This window comes from Scophthalmus maximus, chromosome 11, assembly GCF_022379125.1.
Source record: "Scophthalmus maximus strain ysfricsl-2021 chromosome 11, ASM2237912v1, whole genome shotgun sequence".
Taxonomy (NCBI): domain Eukaryota; kingdom Metazoa; phylum Chordata; class Actinopteri; order Pleuronectiformes; family Scophthalmidae; genus Scophthalmus; species Scophthalmus maximus.
Window position 1 is genome coordinate 15,185,001 of NC_061525.1, and position 19,435 is coordinate 15,204,435.

At 41.9% G+C, this 19,435-nt stretch overlaps 3 protein-coding genes across 6 annotated transcripts in view; 1 reads left to right on the forward strand and 2 right to left on the reverse strand.

Moving 5' to 3' along the window:
• The window catches only part of unc119a (unc-119 homolog a (C. elegans)), a 15,320-nt gene extending 5,942 nt beyond the window's left edge, over window positions 1-9,378 (reverse strand). Inside the window, exon 1 of one of the 2 annotated variants that reach the window (XM_035623928.2) lies at window positions 9,043-9,378. In XM_035623928.2, coding sequence (XP_035479821.1) covers window positions 9,043-9,166 — 124 coding nt within the window. In that variant the 5' untranslated portion in view covers window positions 9,167-9,378. The remainder of the gene's footprint in view (window positions 1-9,042) is intronic. The other variant, XM_035623927.2, reaches the window with a different exon arrangement.
• Window positions 9,379-10,577: 1,199 nt separating this feature from the next.
• Window positions 10,578-14,173, reverse strand: crybb1l3 (crystallin, beta B1, like 3). 2 transcript variants are annotated; one of them, XM_035622800.1, is made up of 6 exons: window positions 14,044-14,173; window positions 12,855-12,928; window positions 12,620-12,738; window positions 12,405-12,537; window positions 11,901-12,043; window positions 10,578-11,585 (listed from the first exon to the last, which is right to left on the reverse strand). In XM_035622800.1, the coding sequence occupies exons 2-6, from the start codon at window positions 12,918-12,920 to the stop codon at window positions 11,417-11,419; spliced, it is 630 nt and encodes a 209-aa protein (XP_035478693.1). In that variant the 5' UTR covers window positions 12,921-12,928; window positions 14,044-14,173; the 3' UTR covers window positions 10,578-11,416. The 2 variants fall into 2 exon arrangements, with proteins under 2 accessions (XP_035478693.1, XP_035478692.1); XM_035622799.1 differs by having other exon boundaries at window positions 12,855-12,923; window positions 14,044-14,093.
• A 1,808-nt stretch (window positions 14,174-15,981) lies between these two features.
• Window positions 15,982-19,129, forward strand: cryba1a (crystallin, beta A1a). Of its 2 annotated transcripts, none has more exons than XM_035622867.2 (6): window positions 15,982-16,058; window positions 16,538-16,604; window positions 16,770-16,888; window positions 17,084-17,225; window positions 17,696-17,838; window positions 18,583-19,129. In XM_035622867.2, exons 2-6 carry the CDS (start codon window positions 16,566-16,568, stop codon window positions 18,728-18,730), a joined length of 591 nt encoding a protein of 196 aa, XP_035478760.1. In that variant the 5' UTR covers window positions 15,982-16,058; window positions 16,538-16,565; the 3' UTR covers window positions 18,731-19,129. The 2 variants fall into 2 exon arrangements, with proteins under 2 accessions (XP_035478760.1, XP_035478761.1); XM_035622868.2 differs by having other exon boundaries at window positions 16,019-16,058; window positions 16,718-16,888.
• The last annotated feature ends 306 nt before the right edge of the window (window positions 19,130-19,435 follow it).

The following is a 19,435-nucleotide window of genomic DNA, read 5'->3' on the forward strand; positions in this document are numbered from 1 at the left end:
CACAAGAATTCAAATCATCACAACTAGTAGATACCAAACATTAACTTAATCAAATGCTGCGAAATAATACTGTGCAAATCCACCCTCTTCAGTTCAGAGATATACACACCACATGACTGTTCACCCCCTGGGGTACTCATTCTAAAAATATACTGTATGCATCTATAACTTGATATATACCCAGCAATACTTTACTATTACTGCTCCAGTTTACAGTAATATGTTTACAGTAGATGAGTGATGTAACACACACTCAGCATGTTTCACTTAAGATGAACTGATATAACCGCAACTTCAACACCATGTAATTTGTTGTGTTGAAATATATGACATACATTGCGATCAATAAATAAAGTTGAACTGATAGGATTAATAAAAGCTCAGTAACATTTGTAGAAATTATTTCTCGTCTCCGAAACAGCAACAGAATCTCTGTATACGACACAACTCTCTTACTTTGTGAAATTAACAAAGAATGCAAAAGTCCAGAAAGGATGTAGCCTGCCCCAAACAAAAGAATGTTTTAAAATCTGTTGGCAGAGTACTCTGAATGCATCCTGTGTACTATCGCTAAGCTCGCCCTCTCTGTGGGCAGATGACCGCTCGATGTATTTTGTGAATCAGAGATGACTACTCGCCAAACCTGCTGGAAAAGACAGATGGAGCATTTAATCTGTTAGCGCAGCCAATGAAGTCACTTTCACACAGTCCAGTACAAGAATAACGCACAGAATCATGTCTCTCTCCTCCAGTCACATGAAGCTCACCACACCACAAACCCTCCTCTTTCTTTTCTACTGCATCTGATGAATGCAGCCTCTTCTATAGGCTGTCATTTTGTCTCTCTTCTTTTTCCATGACCAACCAAGGCCTTGTTTCACAGTGATAACGGACGTCTTCCACTTGGGAATATCTAAGATAATTGCATGCCACATCTCCTTTGATGGACAAAACATCTTCATTTGTCAAATTGTAGATTTTGATTTCTGAAAAGATACAGTGAGGAGGAATCCACCATGGTCTGTGAGAGTTATTCAATTTTATCATATCATCATACTGCCCAATTTCGTTTCAGGACTTGATAATCGCAACAGTAGCATGTTCTTCTGATAATGAATATAGCTCTACTGAGAAATAGGTATTAAAGAATATATGCAAATGACAAAAAACATTTTATCTTACAGAGAAATGTTAAAATGTGTACAAACAATGCCGTGATTATTCAGAGTGATCAACAGAACCTTAGTTTTTTTTTGGTTTTTTTAAGAATTAGGAACTAAAGGGGGAAACACCTCCATAACTGCAAGCTGGAAACAGGTGGCGGGTGAAGAAATTGAGGAATCAGGACCAAAACATCACAATGCATTTTTTGCAAATATAAAGAATTAAAAGAAGAGTTTGGCAGTTTGGGTTTTTGTCTCGTGTTAAATGTGAAAACTGATCGTCTTTCACGTCAGTTTTTCTAGTAAAGGGGTACAGTACGGACAAGCAGCCAGTTAGCATAGCTTAGCCTGGCTAGGAATTAGTCTAACACATAATCCACGTCAAACCATGTCCTAATGGTTTTAGAGTTCACTTTTCTTGAAGTTATTATTATTTTTTCTTCAGTATAGCCTTTATTTGACAGGATACTATTGTGATAGGTTGAGAGGAAGTGGGGGACAAAATGCAGCAAATGGCCAAAGGTTGGACACACTGTTTTTTTAATGGATTAAGAATATATAGTGTGTTCCTTTACTTTCAGTCATTGTGCTAAGCTAACCGGCTACTGGCTGGAGATCCATATTCTCCGTACAGACATTGGCGTGGTATTGATCTTATCACTTAACTCTATGCAAGAAAGTGAATAATTGAATTTCCCTGAATATTGAACAATTTCCTTTTCGGAATTACCAATTTCTTCAAGATAAGTTGCCCTGGCATTTTTTGCAAAAAGGAAAACCATACTGCAGGCATTGTTGTCTATAATTCACTGTTCCTCTAACAGGAAAATATAGTGCTGGGAGGAATTATCCCTGCTCCTACTCTGCAAAACCAAACCATCTGGTTAAAATGAATCACATTGTCTTGACAACATGAGGGCGGATTGATTCCAATCCAAAAACACCACGATGTACATATTCATACCTCAGTTCACGTTTTTTACCTTCTTTCAGTTGCACGCGCACACACTGATACTCACACACACACACACACGCGCGCACACACACGACAAGAAGGGCTCCACTTCACTTCCTTCAACACTGTCACCTAGCAACGCTCCTTCTGATAGCGTGCCAGCTCGATTAGTCTGTCTTTTTCCTTCCCCTCATCCCACTGGCTGTTCTGCAACAACAAGGTGCAGCAGCGAATCAAAGGAGCGTATCTTGGGTTCGGCATCAGTGGTATGCAAATGAAATGCACCACGTCTGGGATGTGATGAAGGTGTACCTGAGGCCTCCTCCTGTAAGGGCCCAATACCTTTCGCCTGTTTTCACGACCCTGAAGCACTGGAGCAATACGATTTGATGCAGAATACGGAGAGGATGTGTTTCAGCAGTTACTTCAATATGCTTTTCTTCTCTTGTGACGAACAATATGAACTCTCGGCAAAGATGATCCGGCATCATTACACACTCTCTCTCTCAGAGTAGGAATGTACAATTCTAGTTTTACCTTTCATGTCTTAACGTGAATTCCATGTATGAAATTTGTAGTTTTTTAGTAATACAAGGGATATTGTTGTGAAGTTTTCACAATAATTGATCATGTATGTAAACATATTAGTCATGGGCAATAAGAGCAACAGACGATTTTTCCTTTAACGTAATCATTTTCATTCTTAAAATCATTACGGTCCTGAAAAAAAAAAATCGTTTTGGCAGCAGCCCCTATATGGAGTAAAATTAGCATCAAGTCTTGAGTCATGCTGTGTTCCTGTATTCAGATACACAGAGCCTGTCTGACACCAAAGTGGCATTCACGAGGAGCAAGCGAGCTGCCACTTATAGCTCCTTAATCCCCAAGATTAGCCCGGAGTTACAGACGTTCAGGCACAGGGATTGACTTCACGTGCCTTATTCTTTCCATTTGACTTTGTGCTCTCCGATCGGTGCAGAGACTATGTGTGTTGAATTAATCCCAGGAAAGGAGGAAAAACAATGAATAGGCGTGTTTACTTCACATCAAAATAATTCATAGCTGGAGGTAGCAAGTGACATTAGCATTAAATCATGATGTTCACATCTTGATATACAGTGCACCTGTGAATGGCAGGCTGTTTCATGTCTCTCGGCTCATTGCACCTTTAGGCAAACTGGCAAACGGTGAGGTTCACGGAGAGGTTGAATTCGGAGCAGCTGAATGCAGATTAGATTATTTTCGTTTTATCATTCTCTGGCCTGCATCACAGAGTGAAAAAAATTAATAGTTCCTGGTTTCATGTTGACATACACAACTATGAAGCTACGAAACACGAAGCCATTCTTGGAAAGACAAAAAAAAGAAGAAGAAAAAACACCCATTAACTTCCATTAACTTCAAATTAGTGGTTAGACTTTCTGGCAGAAACATTCATTCAATTTCTTTCCGGGTGAGAAGATCAACACTGCCTTTGTACCTGTCTGCTAAATATAAACGGGAAACTCTAAATACCCATAAGTCTCACTACATTGCATGCAATACCTTGAAGGTTCTATAATGATCGTTAGAGGCACTGCTATATCTCCTTTTCCTTTCCTATCATTTCCCAGACTGTTAAAACCAAAGACTGTAAAAAAAAAAAAAAGAAAAAGAAAGAAAAGTTGGATTATGCATCTGCACTACCTTGGGAGCAGTGAAACTGTAACAGTTTTTGGATTCTCTTAGCGAATGTATGACTCTCATTGTTGATAACAACCTCCTACCCTGGGAGTTACATCAGAGGAAAATGGTCATCATTTGAATATGGTGAATATTTATTCTTTCCTCAATGGAAAAAAATTACAAATGTGGGAAAATTACATTGATTACTGTAAATTACATTAGAATTTGTAAAATTGTGGGGTTTGGTAAAAACAAACGTGTCAGCGGCACACTACTGATAGTCTATGTTCTCCAGGTGAACCACATGACTCCACTTATTTACAGAGCATGATCTAATCTGTCTCTCCAGGCACACACACACACACACACACACACACACACACACACACAGTTGTCAGACTGGTCCTGTTATTCCGTTTTTCTATAGTTTGTTCCAGGTTCCAAACTTATTCTAAATGCAAAAATACTTCTCGATGTTCACATTCTACACACAGGGCAACGTTCTGCGGTCACAGAGGAGCGAGACACAATCATTCATACAAAATGGAGATAAAGGTCACAGCCTGTGCTCTAAGAGTTGCACTAAGTTGTACGCACAAGAATAGACATAGGTCATTTGTAAAGGACGACGACAGAGAGATTGAGAGAGATGTTCTAACCCTGTTCGCAGTTGTGGGATTGTAAGTTTGAGTTTTAAAGTCACAGAAGTCTGAGGCGGCTCCAAGGTGTGAACGGTGCCGGGGGAGTGAGTGTCAGATGCTGCTCGACAATCTGGCGAGCACTGTTATACAAGTGTTTGTCAGTAACAAATGGACACATTTACGTTCGTTTTAGATCTCATTTTGAGCCACCACCATTTATTAATTTAGTATTTACTGCAATGATCATAAATCTCTAAATTAATTTTACGAAAAAATGTAATCTTAGCAACTCCACTAATTTTACTCTCTCTTTTATAGTCAGACTGTCAAGTCAGCTTGACTTGACGAGTGAGTGAGTGGGTGAGTACATCTCCACCAGACTATTCACCACGGACGGACACAATTATGAGACAGATACCTTCACAAATTGAAAATTAAATGAATTATTATGTAACTGGGTACACGTTGGTGTGTAACTTTCACTCATCTGGAAGTATTACTCAGAAAGATCTGGTTCCTCTTACACTAATGGGTGATCAAGTCTTTGGCTTTGAGAAGTCTGGGACAAGGAGCAGCCCTTGTTCCACGCTGGGTGGGGGGTTTCCACTCTGTGGTGTCTGCCAACACAATAGACACAGCTTTAATTCAAATTGATTGGTGCAGCCGCTTGCTAATCTGAAATGCACACAGCTGTCACAAGGTTACCCTTCGGAGTGATTTGACATGGAGAGAGATGCTTGTTGCATCCATAAATCCGGCAGGCAACTCAATATTACACCTTTATGATTGTAAAGGTGCATGATAATACAGTTCCAAATCAGTGTGTCAGAGATAGATAAATAGATAGATAGATTTGATGGATGGATAGAATAGATATAGATAGATAGATATAACAGATATAGATAGATAGATATCTACTCTTTTTGGTACTAAATCGTATCCGCTCAGACCAACAGGTAAACAAGCCCCAAAGACCTTAGTACCAATAAGAGGTAAATAATAGTAAAGACAGTGTCACTGCTGGAGGATACATGTTAGATGTTCATTGGTGAAATATTCAGCTTGTGATCTTTCTCATAAAAACTTTCAGAAATCAGATACAGGCCAAAATGTAGAAAGCGGCCTCATGCATTTCTCCACACTCAGAGGTTCTCATGGCTCTCTATTTCTACTTCTCTGTGCCAGATCCCTTTGACCGCCAAAAGGATTCCCATTAGTACACAATTATGATCCAAGCCAAATAGTGTATTGTATTCATGTAACAGCTTAAAGATGTTTTTCCTTCATTAAAATACAAGGTCTGAACCAGTGGTTCATAACCTGTTTAGCTTGTCAACAAAAGACGTTTTGGTTCATACATCAATTTAAACATAATAAAACAATAAGTAATTTTTTCTGGCCCCGGATTTACTTTCTTTAGGGCTCCTGGCCATATACAGGGAAATAATTGTACAAAGGAGTTGTAAGTGCTCACGGAATAGATTGAATCGCATACATTATTAATTGTTTATTCATTATTTGCTTATGTTCTGCTCACAGGGTAAGGTTTGCATTCAATTCCTATAGAGAAAACGCATTCATTTCACAAATATTACACTTTTCTACTGTCTTTGGAAAAAGATGCAGCATTAATGACTGATCTATATTTATGTCTTTCGGGATACATGTCTAATGCAAAAAAATAGAACTGCACTGCACTGTTATTTAATATATACAGTACATGCAAGAATAAGATGCTCTGATTTGAATGAAACCCGCTCATGCTGCTACATAAATAAATAAAATAATAATAATAAAATTTAGGTGAATCTAAAAACTTGAAAAAAACAGAATATGTATTATGTTTTATTTTTAAATGATAAATCTGAATTGGAATATTTAAAAAAAATGCTTAAAAGCCTTTCAGAGAGACTCAGAATAAATTGTTATAAATTGTGTATATTGGGAGCACTGAGGTTGCCACTGTATGATCCAAATGAAGAGTGTAAATATCTTTAAATTTTTTCGTTCATCAGGAAATTCTGACTGCTCCCTCCAGTCTATTTACATGGAAATACAATTAGACATAGCGGCTGAGAGGGAAGTGGGAAGTGACGTAAATAACAATTTCAACGCAGAAATGCACTTAGCATGATAAAAAACAAGTATATAAAAATATTGCAGTTGGTGATTGTATCCAAGGGTAATTTTTGCTTCACATTTTGTACATGATAATTATTGTAATTCTTGTTTTTGTAAGGTCACAAAATGACAGTTACAAACATATGATCTGTTTGGTGGGAGCAGTATTGCTGCATCTCATAAATCATCCTTTATGTAAACAGTAAACTGATAATGTGCCATTTTTCATATCACAGCAGACCTTGTCATCTGCCTGGATTATGTTTCTTCTCCTCTCTGCCTGTGTGACAATGATGGGCTGTGCCTCGCTTATCAGCAGTGAACCACCGTGACAGACTGGAGCTGGGCTGCCCCAAAATGGTGGTATTTACCTCCCAAAGGCACAACTGGCAAAGTCATTTACACTGCAGGGTGAGGCATTTTCGAACTGCAATTTTTTCCCCCCCTTGCAGCAGGAAATGATGAGTCTGAACTGTGCAGCTCTCAAAGCTTATCTCCGTGGTGTAGATCGTTTATATGGTCTGCCATTTAAAATGTTTGGGCCTTGGGGAGACATTTTAACAAGAAAGAAGGAGGCAGATTCAGCATTAGTTTGTTCATATATACCCAAATATTATCCAGCTATGGTTCAAATGACCAGAAATATGTAATTGGTGACGGGTACCAGATGCCATCAAGGATTTATTTTCAGTGGATATTACACACTGCTGTCAAAAGCCAGTAAATGAATGACCCGAGAAGCCAACAGCTACATTTTAATGTGATATCCACAATGTAAACACACTCATTTACACTTTGACCACAAGGTCATTAATTACCTGAAGTGAATCTGGAGATGCAGAATGCTGTGTTACCGCCCCCCTAACATAATCCAGATTACATGTCAGCGGAGAGCAGAGATTACTGCACCATCATGAGTAATTTAGGTATTATCACACTGATGCAGGCCGACTACTGCTTTTCTGATGAGGGCGTGCGGAATGAAAACAGACTTGATGGTCTGAGAAAGGAGGAGAGCAGAGAGTTGGTTTGAGAATAGTTGGTTTTGTGGTTCATTTTTGAGTTGATGCGAATGAAACTTTTGCTGCATCAGAAAAATGATAATAGCTTTTCCTGTTTTGTCAATTTATTGAAAGACCAGTCAATTTCAGAGTGAAAGCATGTTGGTGGTAGGGTCACCTACCTTCCCTGATATTGAATATTAAGAGCGAAAATTTAAAATGCTAATATTTACTGATCGTTTGGGATCTAATTGGGGATTTATCCACGATATGTTTGAAAAAAATTTGGTTTAGGTAAAGAGTATGTGCGGAATTCAGAATATCAAAAGATTTTGACTAAATTCTAAAATGACCTCTTACCTCTTGTTTACTTGTGAAACTAATATTTCTAAAATGAATAAGTGTCATGCTCATCATCAGACAAATTCATTTCATAAAACAAATCACATTTTTTCCTTAAAACTCGTCAGGGCTTCGCTCACCGCTACATTTTTTGTGCATATTGCCACCTGCACACACTGTGTACTGTTATACTGTACGACCGCCCTGACGGGACTGGACTTATTTCACAATATTTCAACAGCTCACTAACTAACCTGAACCACCATCATAAGGCATCTTGGTCTGCAAAAACCTAATGTAATCAGGGGGAAGAAGAAAAAAATCATCCATATGTAATATTAAGCAGTGCTCATGAGACGGATCCGCAAAAGTTCAAAGTCTTTGAAATTCCCCAATGGCTCTATGCTCAGGCCTGCTGGCTGATTTACAGCCTCTCCGGGGGCTTGAACAACCAACGCTGCCCTGTTTCCATGACATAACATGGAAACAGCTATGTGTTCAACAGCGGGCTGGTAGTGTCACTCTCTTGTGTTTAGTTACAGCTGACTATATGTCTATGAAAAGCCATAATCAGCGGAGCACATCTCTGGCCACCTGTTACCTCTGAGCCACAGGTGTCCTGTGGTGAGGATCTGGTGAGAGCCAGGTTGCTGTCTTTTGGAAGGGGCCGGGGGACAGGATTTGAGAAGCACACCAGGAAGTTAACACACACACACACACACACACACACACACACAGTCACCTTCAGTGTCTTTCAATGCCTATACACACTCACACACACACACACACAAACAGGCAGACGCACGTGAAAACATTGGTAGTAACAGGTACACCCAACATATCTGATGTGTCCGATGTCCAACACACAGAAACTGTGCGCGGGTCAGACGTCAAACCCACACAGCTGCTCATTCACTTCAACGAACACCTGATCGTATTTGGTTTGTCTTATTTCACGCCACAGAGACTCGTTGGTGACCTCTCGGACCGTCGCTGTCCATGGTATCTGTGTCTATTCATGCACACAGCCAGTGCAAACAGAGGGAGGGTATGAAAAAGGACAGCAGCAGCAGATGGGTCACATTAATCTCCTCCGGCTGAAAGGCTTTAACTACTCTTCCCCGTCGTGCCGGCCACAGAGGCAGGTTACTCACTCTTGGTGATCTTCTGGAGCCCGAGCACGTCCTCGGGCGTTATGACGGTGTTCCTGCGCAGCTCCTCTTCGGTTGTGACCGGGATGCCCATGTCTGTCGAGTTGCAGCCCTGCTGCACTTTCATGTCCGGCAGGGGAGGCGGCTGTTGTCCGGTGAGCAGCCTGGCGGGGACTGGGGGCTCCTCTGATGCTCTCCGCGTCGCCGCCGCCGCCGCAGGAGCCGATTTGACTTGCGTCGGAGCCGTCGGTGACGCGCAGGCTAATGCGCGGCACGGCCAACAGGCTCTGCGCTGCTCCGAGAATAACTCGTGCTCCGTGCCTCCTCCCTCCCCCAGATCCGGTGAAAGATAAAAATCAGCTCCCCCCCCACCCTCCCTCCCCCATTGCCTTGCTCAAGGCTCATCGGCTCTCTCGCAGGCTATTTAATCCAAATCCTGCGGCTTTAGCCCGACCGGTGGCGCGTGGCTTACAGGTCCGCGCGCCTCGTCACCCGCCGCTCGTCCACCTGCACGACCGGGCTGCACCCGGGAGCAGTCCGCTCGTCCCTGCTCAGTGCAGGAGAAGTCACCACTGGGACCCGGGCAGCTGTGTGGACAGAGAGGGGACCTATGTGGGACAAAAGGGGGGGGGGGGGGGGGGGGGGTTGCACATTCCCTATGCGCATTTTCTGCGTCACCATAACACAGGAATAAATGATTTGCTTTCTTGAATTAGGGCCTTTGCACACCTCAGCAGGTGAAAGTAGCATCACGTGGCCTGTTTTTAAAAACATTTTTTTTAAAGCGGCATTATTAAGCATTTTGGCCACTTGGGGGCAGCAGAGCAACCTGTAAAAGCGACGTCAGCGCACGATGTCCGTATGGCTGCTTTCAGACATCTTTCCTGAAGTTTTTTTTCCGAGGGGGTTGTACGCGAAAATGCAAATGTCCCGTAATTTTGCTCCAGACATGATTCCCCATAACTTTTACTGCCTAGTAACATTTCTGGAAAATGTCTGAGTACGCCCATGTGAGAATATAGAAGGAAAATCTCTAGAAAATCTCAGTGAGCGAGTGGGCGTGTGGATGAGTGTACAACACAAGAGTCTGTTTTCCGCAGAGGAATTATCGCCATTGTCCTGCTCCAGCATGATCTACCCAGACGCCACAGAACGTTCTGGAAATTCAGGCAAACTCAGGACACCATATTTTCCGGACATTTTCCAAAGCTCATGTGTGAAAACATCTTATGTAAAAATCTGTTACCAAACAATTGGCTATTACCCATTCAATCGATGCTAAAAAACTAGTTTTATTCACATTACGGCCTCATGATGAATGTTTGTCCAACATTTACTTTTCTTTGTTGCTTTGTTTTGGGCTCCACCTTCTCCTGAAACCAAATCAAAACAATGAGCTGACAGAAGCTAAAACAAGGCATAGAGTTATAGAGTTACTGCAGAGTCTGGTTAATAATCCTCTCATCAATACAGCCAACCCCATTCACATTGCACATATAAGTAAAGATTAGAAACACAAAGAACGAGAGGAGACAGTCTTTCAGGTATAATATTTGTTCATTTATTTTTTCCATTGGAAAGTTGCTTTCCAGAGGCCAGCATCCCTGAGAAAGTGTAAAATGCAAATCCTCTGGACAGACCCGTCAACGAGCTGACAAGAAAGGATATTCACATCTGCAAAACACAACCCTGCACAGCCACCTCTCTTGTCTGGTCACAGACATGCCGGTGCCCTCCTCCAGTCACTGAGGTGAGCCTTCGGCTCTGTGATGAGGAGATAGTGCCTCCCTCTGCCTGGTAACCTTACTGCAGGGCATGTGCAGAGCTGAGAGCTGTCCATGGTAGGACTTTGTGAGGAGTGGTATGACTTGTCTGTCCCTTAACTCTCTAAAATCTGCAGATCTCAGGAGAGGGAGAGCGCTTTGATGGACAGGCTTATTGGCATCATTTCGGCTTGACACACATAGGTGAGTAAATGAAAAAAAAGATTAAAATCAAAAGTTTGCAGGCATGGTTGCAAAAAGCCCTGAAACAAACTTGTAAACACAAACTCAAATCTACTAATCCCCTTTATTCCCCCCTTTCATAAATATGATCACTCATGTGATCTTTCTAAATGAGGTCTGTAGACAGAGAGCATTGCTACTGATTTTACTAGTGTTACTGTTGAAGTCGGTGACAGTCAGAACTTCTCATCCCATTCAGAATCATTCATGGTGGCACATACTCCCAAATCCTACCAGTAAAAGCATTAACAATATTCAAGAGCCGTTAGCTTGTGTGGCTCTTGAAGAATTCCCAAGGGATGGGTAGCAGCATGGCAAGCCAGACCCCTTGCTATTCCCTCCTGTTGGCCCACAGTCTGCTGGGCTCCTCTCTATGCGGTCATCTCGAAGCAGCCCCTGCGGTGCGTCTGCATGTCTCTCACCCTGCGGATGGACTGGATCTGGGGGTGGTGGGCTCCCCAGTCGTTCCAGTGCTTGTAAGGGCCCATTTCGAACACGTACTGGTAGCCACGGTAGCCAGGGTACTGGTAGCCCACCCAGCTGTGCGGGGGAAGCAGAGAGAAACAGATGTGAACCACGAACCTTTAGTCATGAAGAACTGCTCTTTTAGTTTTCATTTGATTCTGAAGATTATGTTCAGATTTACTGCTACTGTTATTGTGCCAAATTATAATGCAAAGTAAAGCTTTGTGAAGTCAAAGTTAGATAATATCTTTCACTTAATTCTCTGGCTAACCTTGATAGATAATGTTTTACCCATACAAATGATCTCTCCAAAATGAAATGCCACAAAAGAGTTCTCATTTCTCAGTTTCTTCTAAAACAACCAGAGAGAGACAACTAGTTGTGACTCACGTTCCACCAGTGACCTGAATGCTGGCCACACGGTCCTGGAAACCATAAGACCACAGGCTTGGAATATCCTCGTCGCACACCTCCATTTTACGACCCTCGAAGTTTGTACTTTCATACAGGCAAATCTTGTGGTCCTGGGGGTCCTATGAGAAACACACACCATGTTTTTTTTTAAAGATTATTCAAGGTCAGCACTCCACAGACACTGCGGATGTTGTTGTCGGTGCAGCTTCTGTTTCAGATTTTAGCCAATACAGAGAACAACAGAGATACAGTCAGGATCACTAAGGTTATGCGTGAATACAGTTAGAAATAATGGGTTTGAAAAAAGAATATCTCGTTGAATAGACAAAGACCAAACCTCGGGGGGAAGAAACTAAATACCTGTAATTCTTTCAGTCATTATTACATCATCACATTGAAACATAGAGGAACAAAAATGTCAGTAAAATAAAAGATGGGAATGGAAATCAAATAAAACTGTGAAGGCCGAATCCAACTCACCATTTTGACAGGCCTGACTGACAGGAAGCGGTCGCACCTGTAGCTGTTGGACCAGGTGTCCCAGCGGGGGTACTCTCCCTTCTCCAGAATGAACATCTCCCCGGTCAGGTTCTGCTGCTCATAACCCACCCAGCTGGAAAAGGAGACATTTTACTCGTAATCGGAAAAGACTTACACTGTTGCCACATATTTGTATGGAGAGTCTGTTGACTTACGGTCCACTCTCAACCCTGATGGAGCCAATTCTTTCGAACCCCTTCTCACAAAGGTTACGGCACTCTCCGAACAGGTCCATCCTACGACCTTGGAAGTTCTCGTATTCATAGAGGTAGATCTGAAGAGTAAAAACGAACTGAATGCATCCTTTTCTGCAGTCGAGTATTCTGAATTCATCATTATTTTTTGTAGTTTTTTAGGATCAGTCAGGTTAAAAAAACGGTAGAATGGTACCTTTGAATTGCGCAGCCCAATGGCAGAGTGGCTGCCAATGCTACCTTGAGCACCTGAGTGAGACATGATCTGCTCTAGAGAGAACATAAGCACAAAGTCAGCGATCAGCGTGGGGCTGTGAAGGAGGGTAATCACTGTTTCTTTACCACTGGAATACAGCATGTACTCCAATACACCAGGTATGTACAAGTATTCCTCTTGTCGATTAAGAGTAACAGGAATGATGCTTCATTTGCCCAAGCAAACATTAATATTCAATCATCAACGCTTTCCAAAGGCCCTCAGCAAATGTCATGAAGTGAAGAACTACTTGATATTTAGGTATATGAATGTCAATATGAAGTTATTCAGGACTTTAAAAGCGCCTCAGAGCTTTTTTCTTTTGCCTTTAAGGGACATTTTTGTCATTAAACAGCAGGTCTCCATGTGTTCACATAGCTTTAAAGTGACATAGGCAAAACGTACATGTTCATTATTATATATCATATTCAGGCATACTTTTAATTGGGCTCCATTATTTTCCTCAAGAGCGTTTTTAACGTACAAGTGTTAACATCAGGCTGAAAATCTGTGTTTCACGGCCTTCTCAATTTTGCCTCTGACCCAGCATCACAGATGGTGCTGTGCTGCATGTGGAACCAAACCCGACGGTGACATCATGGTGTGCTGACTCACCCTGGCGTACACTTTGTCATCTCTACAGCAAGGTAGGATGCTTAATCACTGGAAGTCAGGGGTGTTAAAGTTCCTCTTTAAGATTAAAACAGTTTAGTATTTTTCTTTCTTTCTTCTTTAATGCACCAATCATAAACCTCAAGGATGAGTCTGTCGTATATGTCCTTTTTTTGTTTGTTTCCAGTAAAAGTGATATTTCCTCAATAGGTTACCCAGTACATCCACTGACATTTTGTCCCTTCAATGAGCGCAAGAACAGTCAATAACCAGCCATAAAACTATTTATCTGTCCAAACCTTCCATGTTCATTGTTTTAAACCTCAATGATTAGATACAGACCCTGATCTCTCTCATTCAGGGTGAACAACTGAAGCAGCTCTAAAACATGAAATCATACCCTGCTTCATTTTACATCTCAGTCCAAAGTCAAGGTTTCAAGAGGAGTCAACGGAGGAACACCACAACGATTCTAGCAGTTCCGAAAGAGTTAGAAGACCTTAGAGTGGAAACTTACAGTTACAATTGCAGGTTGAAATGGACCGACCTTTGGAGAAAGTGATTGACGCTGGCGTTGTGAAGTGAGGATATATATATACATTCACGTCCAGTGGGGCAGAATCCGCACTCCTCATTGGCTGTGCGCCGTTTGGAGCATGGTGCAGGGTCAAAGGTCACGCTGCTTATCTGTGCACCAGTCATGCTGAGTCGGCTGCTGTTTTGTTGTCCGGCACCATTGTGGGGGACCGGGGACAGTCACTGCCATCAGCAGAAAGTTTGCTTGCCTCTACACACCCCTCCCACTACTACTACCACACACACACACACACACACACACACACACACACACAAGCACACACACACACTGAACACACACTTTTGCAGCCACCGCTCTCACAGTCTGTTCCTCACTTTCTTTCCAAAATTTTATTTCTGTGTTTTCGCTGCTTCACTTCTGTGATGTTCTGCAGTTTCTCTGTGATCTGTTTTGTCTTTCACTTTCATATTCTCTCTCTTTCTCTTGATCCTTGGTGCAGCCGGCCCAAGCCTTTGAGCCTCTGAGTGTATGTAATGTGCTGACTGCAGGAACGACATCCATCTCTCTATTGTTTTTACAGGCGAGTGCTGGACACTCTCACTCGTGTGCAAATATAAAATGCCTATTAACAAAGCAAAAAATTCAGATTGTGTCTGACTGTTTTCTCTGTGATCTAATTATTGATTTTACATGAATCGTAAATGGATATTTGTGGAAATGTGATTTTTTTTAAATGCTTGCAGACAGATCTTATTAATTTCTATTTAATTAAATTTTGGTGATTTGAATGGAGCTGTTGGATGGCGATGAAGATCTGTGGGCAAATATTCACAAGATGAACATTTCAAATGAATTATTAGAGCATAGTAAAAGAACCCACGGGAAATGTCATCTTTTGTTTTTGCTTTTAGAAAGAGACCAAGACAACACATCTGAGATAATTAGGTCAATGTCTCCTCTGATTCTCATCATCTTCCCACATCCTTTTCGGTTTGAGATAAGAACATGAAGCATTTCCAAAATAGTCCTGATTTTCTTATTGTATGTGCCTGGAGCATTTGAGCAGAACTTTGATTTTGATCACCAGGATTAGGTGAAAGATTTAACATTTCTATAAGATACAAGGTGATGTAGGAAAATGTTTTTGTACTAATAACTCTTAATTAACAGTTGTGTTACTTTAACAGAGAAAAAACATAAACTCAAATATTCTTGCTATAGTAGTTCTGTTAAATGCAGAGACATACAATAGACAAGTACTTTTATTCCACCTTCTGAATCACATGGTCATTTGTCACCATCTAAATGGTTGTGTGTAGGTGTGTGGGTTTCTTTGTGTGCACTGAATGTGCCTTTGTGTGTCCGCCTCTGTCCATGACTGAATGTGTGCATGACCGAGCAATGTGTGTACATGGGAGCTAGTGAAAAGTTGAATGGACCAGAGGTGTGAGGTCAGTAGAGGAGGACATGAGATCGGAGACAGAACATAGAGCCACGTAGAGAGAACTTACTCTTTTAAAACACAGATTAAGCATGTTTATTAGACGTGTTTCTCATTTTGAATCAAGGGTCTTTTGCAAGGGTCGAAGATCCAAGTGTTCTGTTTGTTTGCTACACACTGAATCACTTTCAAATTTTTTTCCTGACACATTGGTCTCACTGGAGAGATTATTCACATCTGTGACGATCTGGTTCCTGCACCAGGCAGTGCCAGGACTTGGTCCGGCCCACTGGTCACGGACCATTTGGAACGTGTGCTTATCTGCACTGGGCACGGTGCCCTGCATCCAGTACCACTGCAGCGAACTAAAGCCCAGCAGCTCAGCGGTGAACAATGACTGGACCAGCAATGTGCTGACTCCTGCCCTGACCCACAGGCCCTGCTGCTCCTCAGCACCAGCATGTATAAATAGGTCAGTTTACTCTGGGGCCAGGACATCATTTTTGTGGAGCCCCCTGCAAGCACTGAACAGATATTCTTTGGGGCCGGTCAGGTAAGCCCTCCATCTCAATCCCACAGCCAACCTTCAGCCGCCTACAGACCATTGTCACTTTACACGTTTGTGTCTTTTGTCATTGCTGTTTCTGCTGAGCCACTTAAATGTATAGAGTGCGGTCAGACATGAAAATGCTTGGACACACTAAACCATGCACTGGGAGAACAAACATGCATTGTACCTGCATAAACAGCTGGCTCCATCAAGTGTGATGTTTCAAATCTAAACAGATGACAGGAAAACAGGTCATATGTTCTGTTGTATAGGCCAAATTCCTTCTTCTACTAAATGAATAAGTGTACTATTGCTGTAAAATCAGGCGATAGATTTTCAGATCTATTTTTGAAAAAAGCTTAAAGATAATCTTACATCCTGCTTGTGGCAAGGAAATACATAATTTACATTAGATGAGACACACTAGTTGGCCTCTGTGATTTTTTTCTTTAATTTACTTTTCAATGTTCTCTACTCTAAAGGTAAATCAGGATCCAGATACACAGTAGCATGGCTCTGAATAATCCCACCCCACTGGGACCATGGAAGGTGAGCCCTGCAATGGATGTCTGACAAAAAAAAACCAGATTAGAAACATTGAAAAATTTTACGCCTGGCCTGATGGTGTCGATGATGTGTGTGTATGTCTGTACACACATCAGTGTGTGCGTGCGGCATGTGCATGCTACATGTGTGCATTTGTGTCCTCTCCAGATCACATGTTATGACCAGGAGAACTTCCAGGGGAAGCGTCTGGAGTTCACTTCAGCCTGCCAGAACATCATGGAGTGTGGCGTGGACAACATCCGCTCCCTGAAGGTGGAGTGTGGCGCGTAAGTCGATCACAGAGCTCAGCAGAAGATTTTTCACAGGAGAAAGTTTCCTGCCGTGCAAATAAAACCTGTATTTTACAAGAATTCAGAAAATTTACGTGTGTGTATGTGTGTGTGTGTGTGTGTGTGTGTGTGTGTATGTGTGTGTGTGTGTGTGCGCGTGCGTGCGTCCATGTTTCTGCTTGCTGGGGACAGCTGGGTGGGATATGAGCACTCCAGTTTCTGTGGACAGCAGTTTGTGTTGGAGAGAGGAGAATATCCTCACTGGGAGTCTTGGAGTGGCAGCAACGCCTACCACATTGAGAGGATGATGTCCTTCCGCCCCATCTGCTCTGCTGTGAGTGTCTCAATTTAACAGCTTCTGTTTCTCCCCTCTCTCTCTCTCTCTCTTTTTGTTACCCTCTTGTGGCTTGCCAATCTGAAAAGCATCAGATCTGACCAATCAAACTGACTCATGTGGTTTTAGAACCCTGGTTTCTTGTGTGGCCAGACCACACAGTGCCGTATGCCAGCTGCTGTTTTACAGCAGTGTGATCTTATGCACAATTACAAATGACTGTGTTCAGTGTCTTCAAGAGAAACAGAAAGTGAAGGTTCCTATCTGTTACCACATACATTTGTAGACAAGTACTTCGCTACGGCAAAGGGTTTGGTTTCAGTAGAGTTAGATCACTTTGCAACATCATGATCTTCATCACTATCTCACTTTTGCTGCCTTCTGCAAAACCAGCACTTTGTAATTTTTGCAGTTTTTTTGTGTTGATAACTCTGACATGCCGTACCTTTCCATGCATCGCGTGGACACAGAACCACAAGGAGTCCAAGATGGTGTTGTTTGAGAAGGAGAACTTCATGGGACGTCAGTGGGAGATAAATGATGACTACCCTTCTCTGCAGGCCATGGGCTGGGGCAACAATGAGATCGGATCCATGCAAATTCAGACTGGGGCGTAAGTCTCGAAATTACAGGCTTCTGATGTGTAAATACTGAAGTAAATTTATTGTTGAAATATGCATGAACAGGTTGCATTGCACAAAGGTCTTTACACACACTAACAGATACTTACACTTCTTTCTGAGGACACTCCCTGACAAAAAATACATGGCTATATTGCAACTTAATAAATTACAACGTCAATTTTTTCGTGATTAATTGTGTCTCAGAAATATACTTCTCTGGTTTGTCTTCATGACTAACATACACAGTTGTAAATAGTATTTTTATTTGTCAGCTTAATACTAAAGGAGATGCTCATGTTTTGTAAGGCTACTTATCTATTCCATGCTTTATGTTTTGTACTTCATGTTGCTGCTTTGTAATATGCTGCTACAGTAAAATGTATCCTGTCTTATGTTATTAGACTACATTGTCTATGAAAAAAAATAAGGTTCTGGCAATGCCCCCATTTAAGATTATGATATATTTAAGAACCAATGCATTGGTGGGGCAAGTTTGTGATCATAATCAATTCCAACAAAACTAGAGGTTGAATTCATCCAGATTAAATGTATGGCCTCACCTGAGTTTGTCTCTGTACATTTCATAGGTAACATGAATTAAATGCATAGTTATTTTTAATCAAAGTGCATTTCAAATCATGTAGGCTACATTACCCATACTGTGTAAACCCCATGTTTATCATAAATCTCTGCTTTCCTTTCCTCCACCAACCACTTCCGATCTCTTCCTCCAGCTGGGTGTGCTACCAGTTTCCAGGTTACCGTGGTTACCAGTACATCATGGAGTGTGATCGTCATGGTGGCGAGTACAAACATTACAGAGAGTGGGGCTCCCATGCTCAGTCCTTCCAGGTGCAGTCGCTGCGTCGAATTCAGCAATGAGACCCGCAGCCTCCTCTCCCAACCTCTCACTCTTTACCTCCTCCATCGCCTCCTCTTCCTCTTCCTCCCGTCACCCAATCATTCCAGCACCCTCTGGTGCTTTACCATCAATATGTTTACAGCACTTTTGTTTTGTTCTGTTGCCAAATGAAAATAATGAGAAATGATGGCAAGAATTAAGGAAAGAAAAGGCAGCCACCGGAAAGAAGCTCCTGACTGACGCCCCTCTGAGGAGAGAGGATGTGGGAATTAAAGAGGCCTCATGGTGGCAGCAGGATGGTGATGTCACTCAGAGTCATTGCTTCCTCCATTTGTAGGTGCATGGTGCTACCAGTGATTGAAAAAGAAGGAAAGGGCAACTTAAAATAAACAGAAATACAATAGTCTGCTGCTAACCTCCCCGGTGCTCAGCTGTGATTTATTTCCGTTTTTCATTTCCATTTTTAGCTTCAGCGAAGTTTTATCCTGAAATAATTTCGCACTAAGACTTTTTCCATATGGTTGTGACTATTTACAGACGAGAGATGCTGTGTTCACTAGACATGTTGGTTTATATAAACTGCTGGCATAAACTGCTTCAAATGTTAACATAACAAAAGACTTACAGGTTGATAAAATATGCATTCTGGGAAATAAAAATAATGCACACATAAGCATCATCTACATTTAGTCAGTGCTACTTGTACAGAAAGTCATGCACAGCAG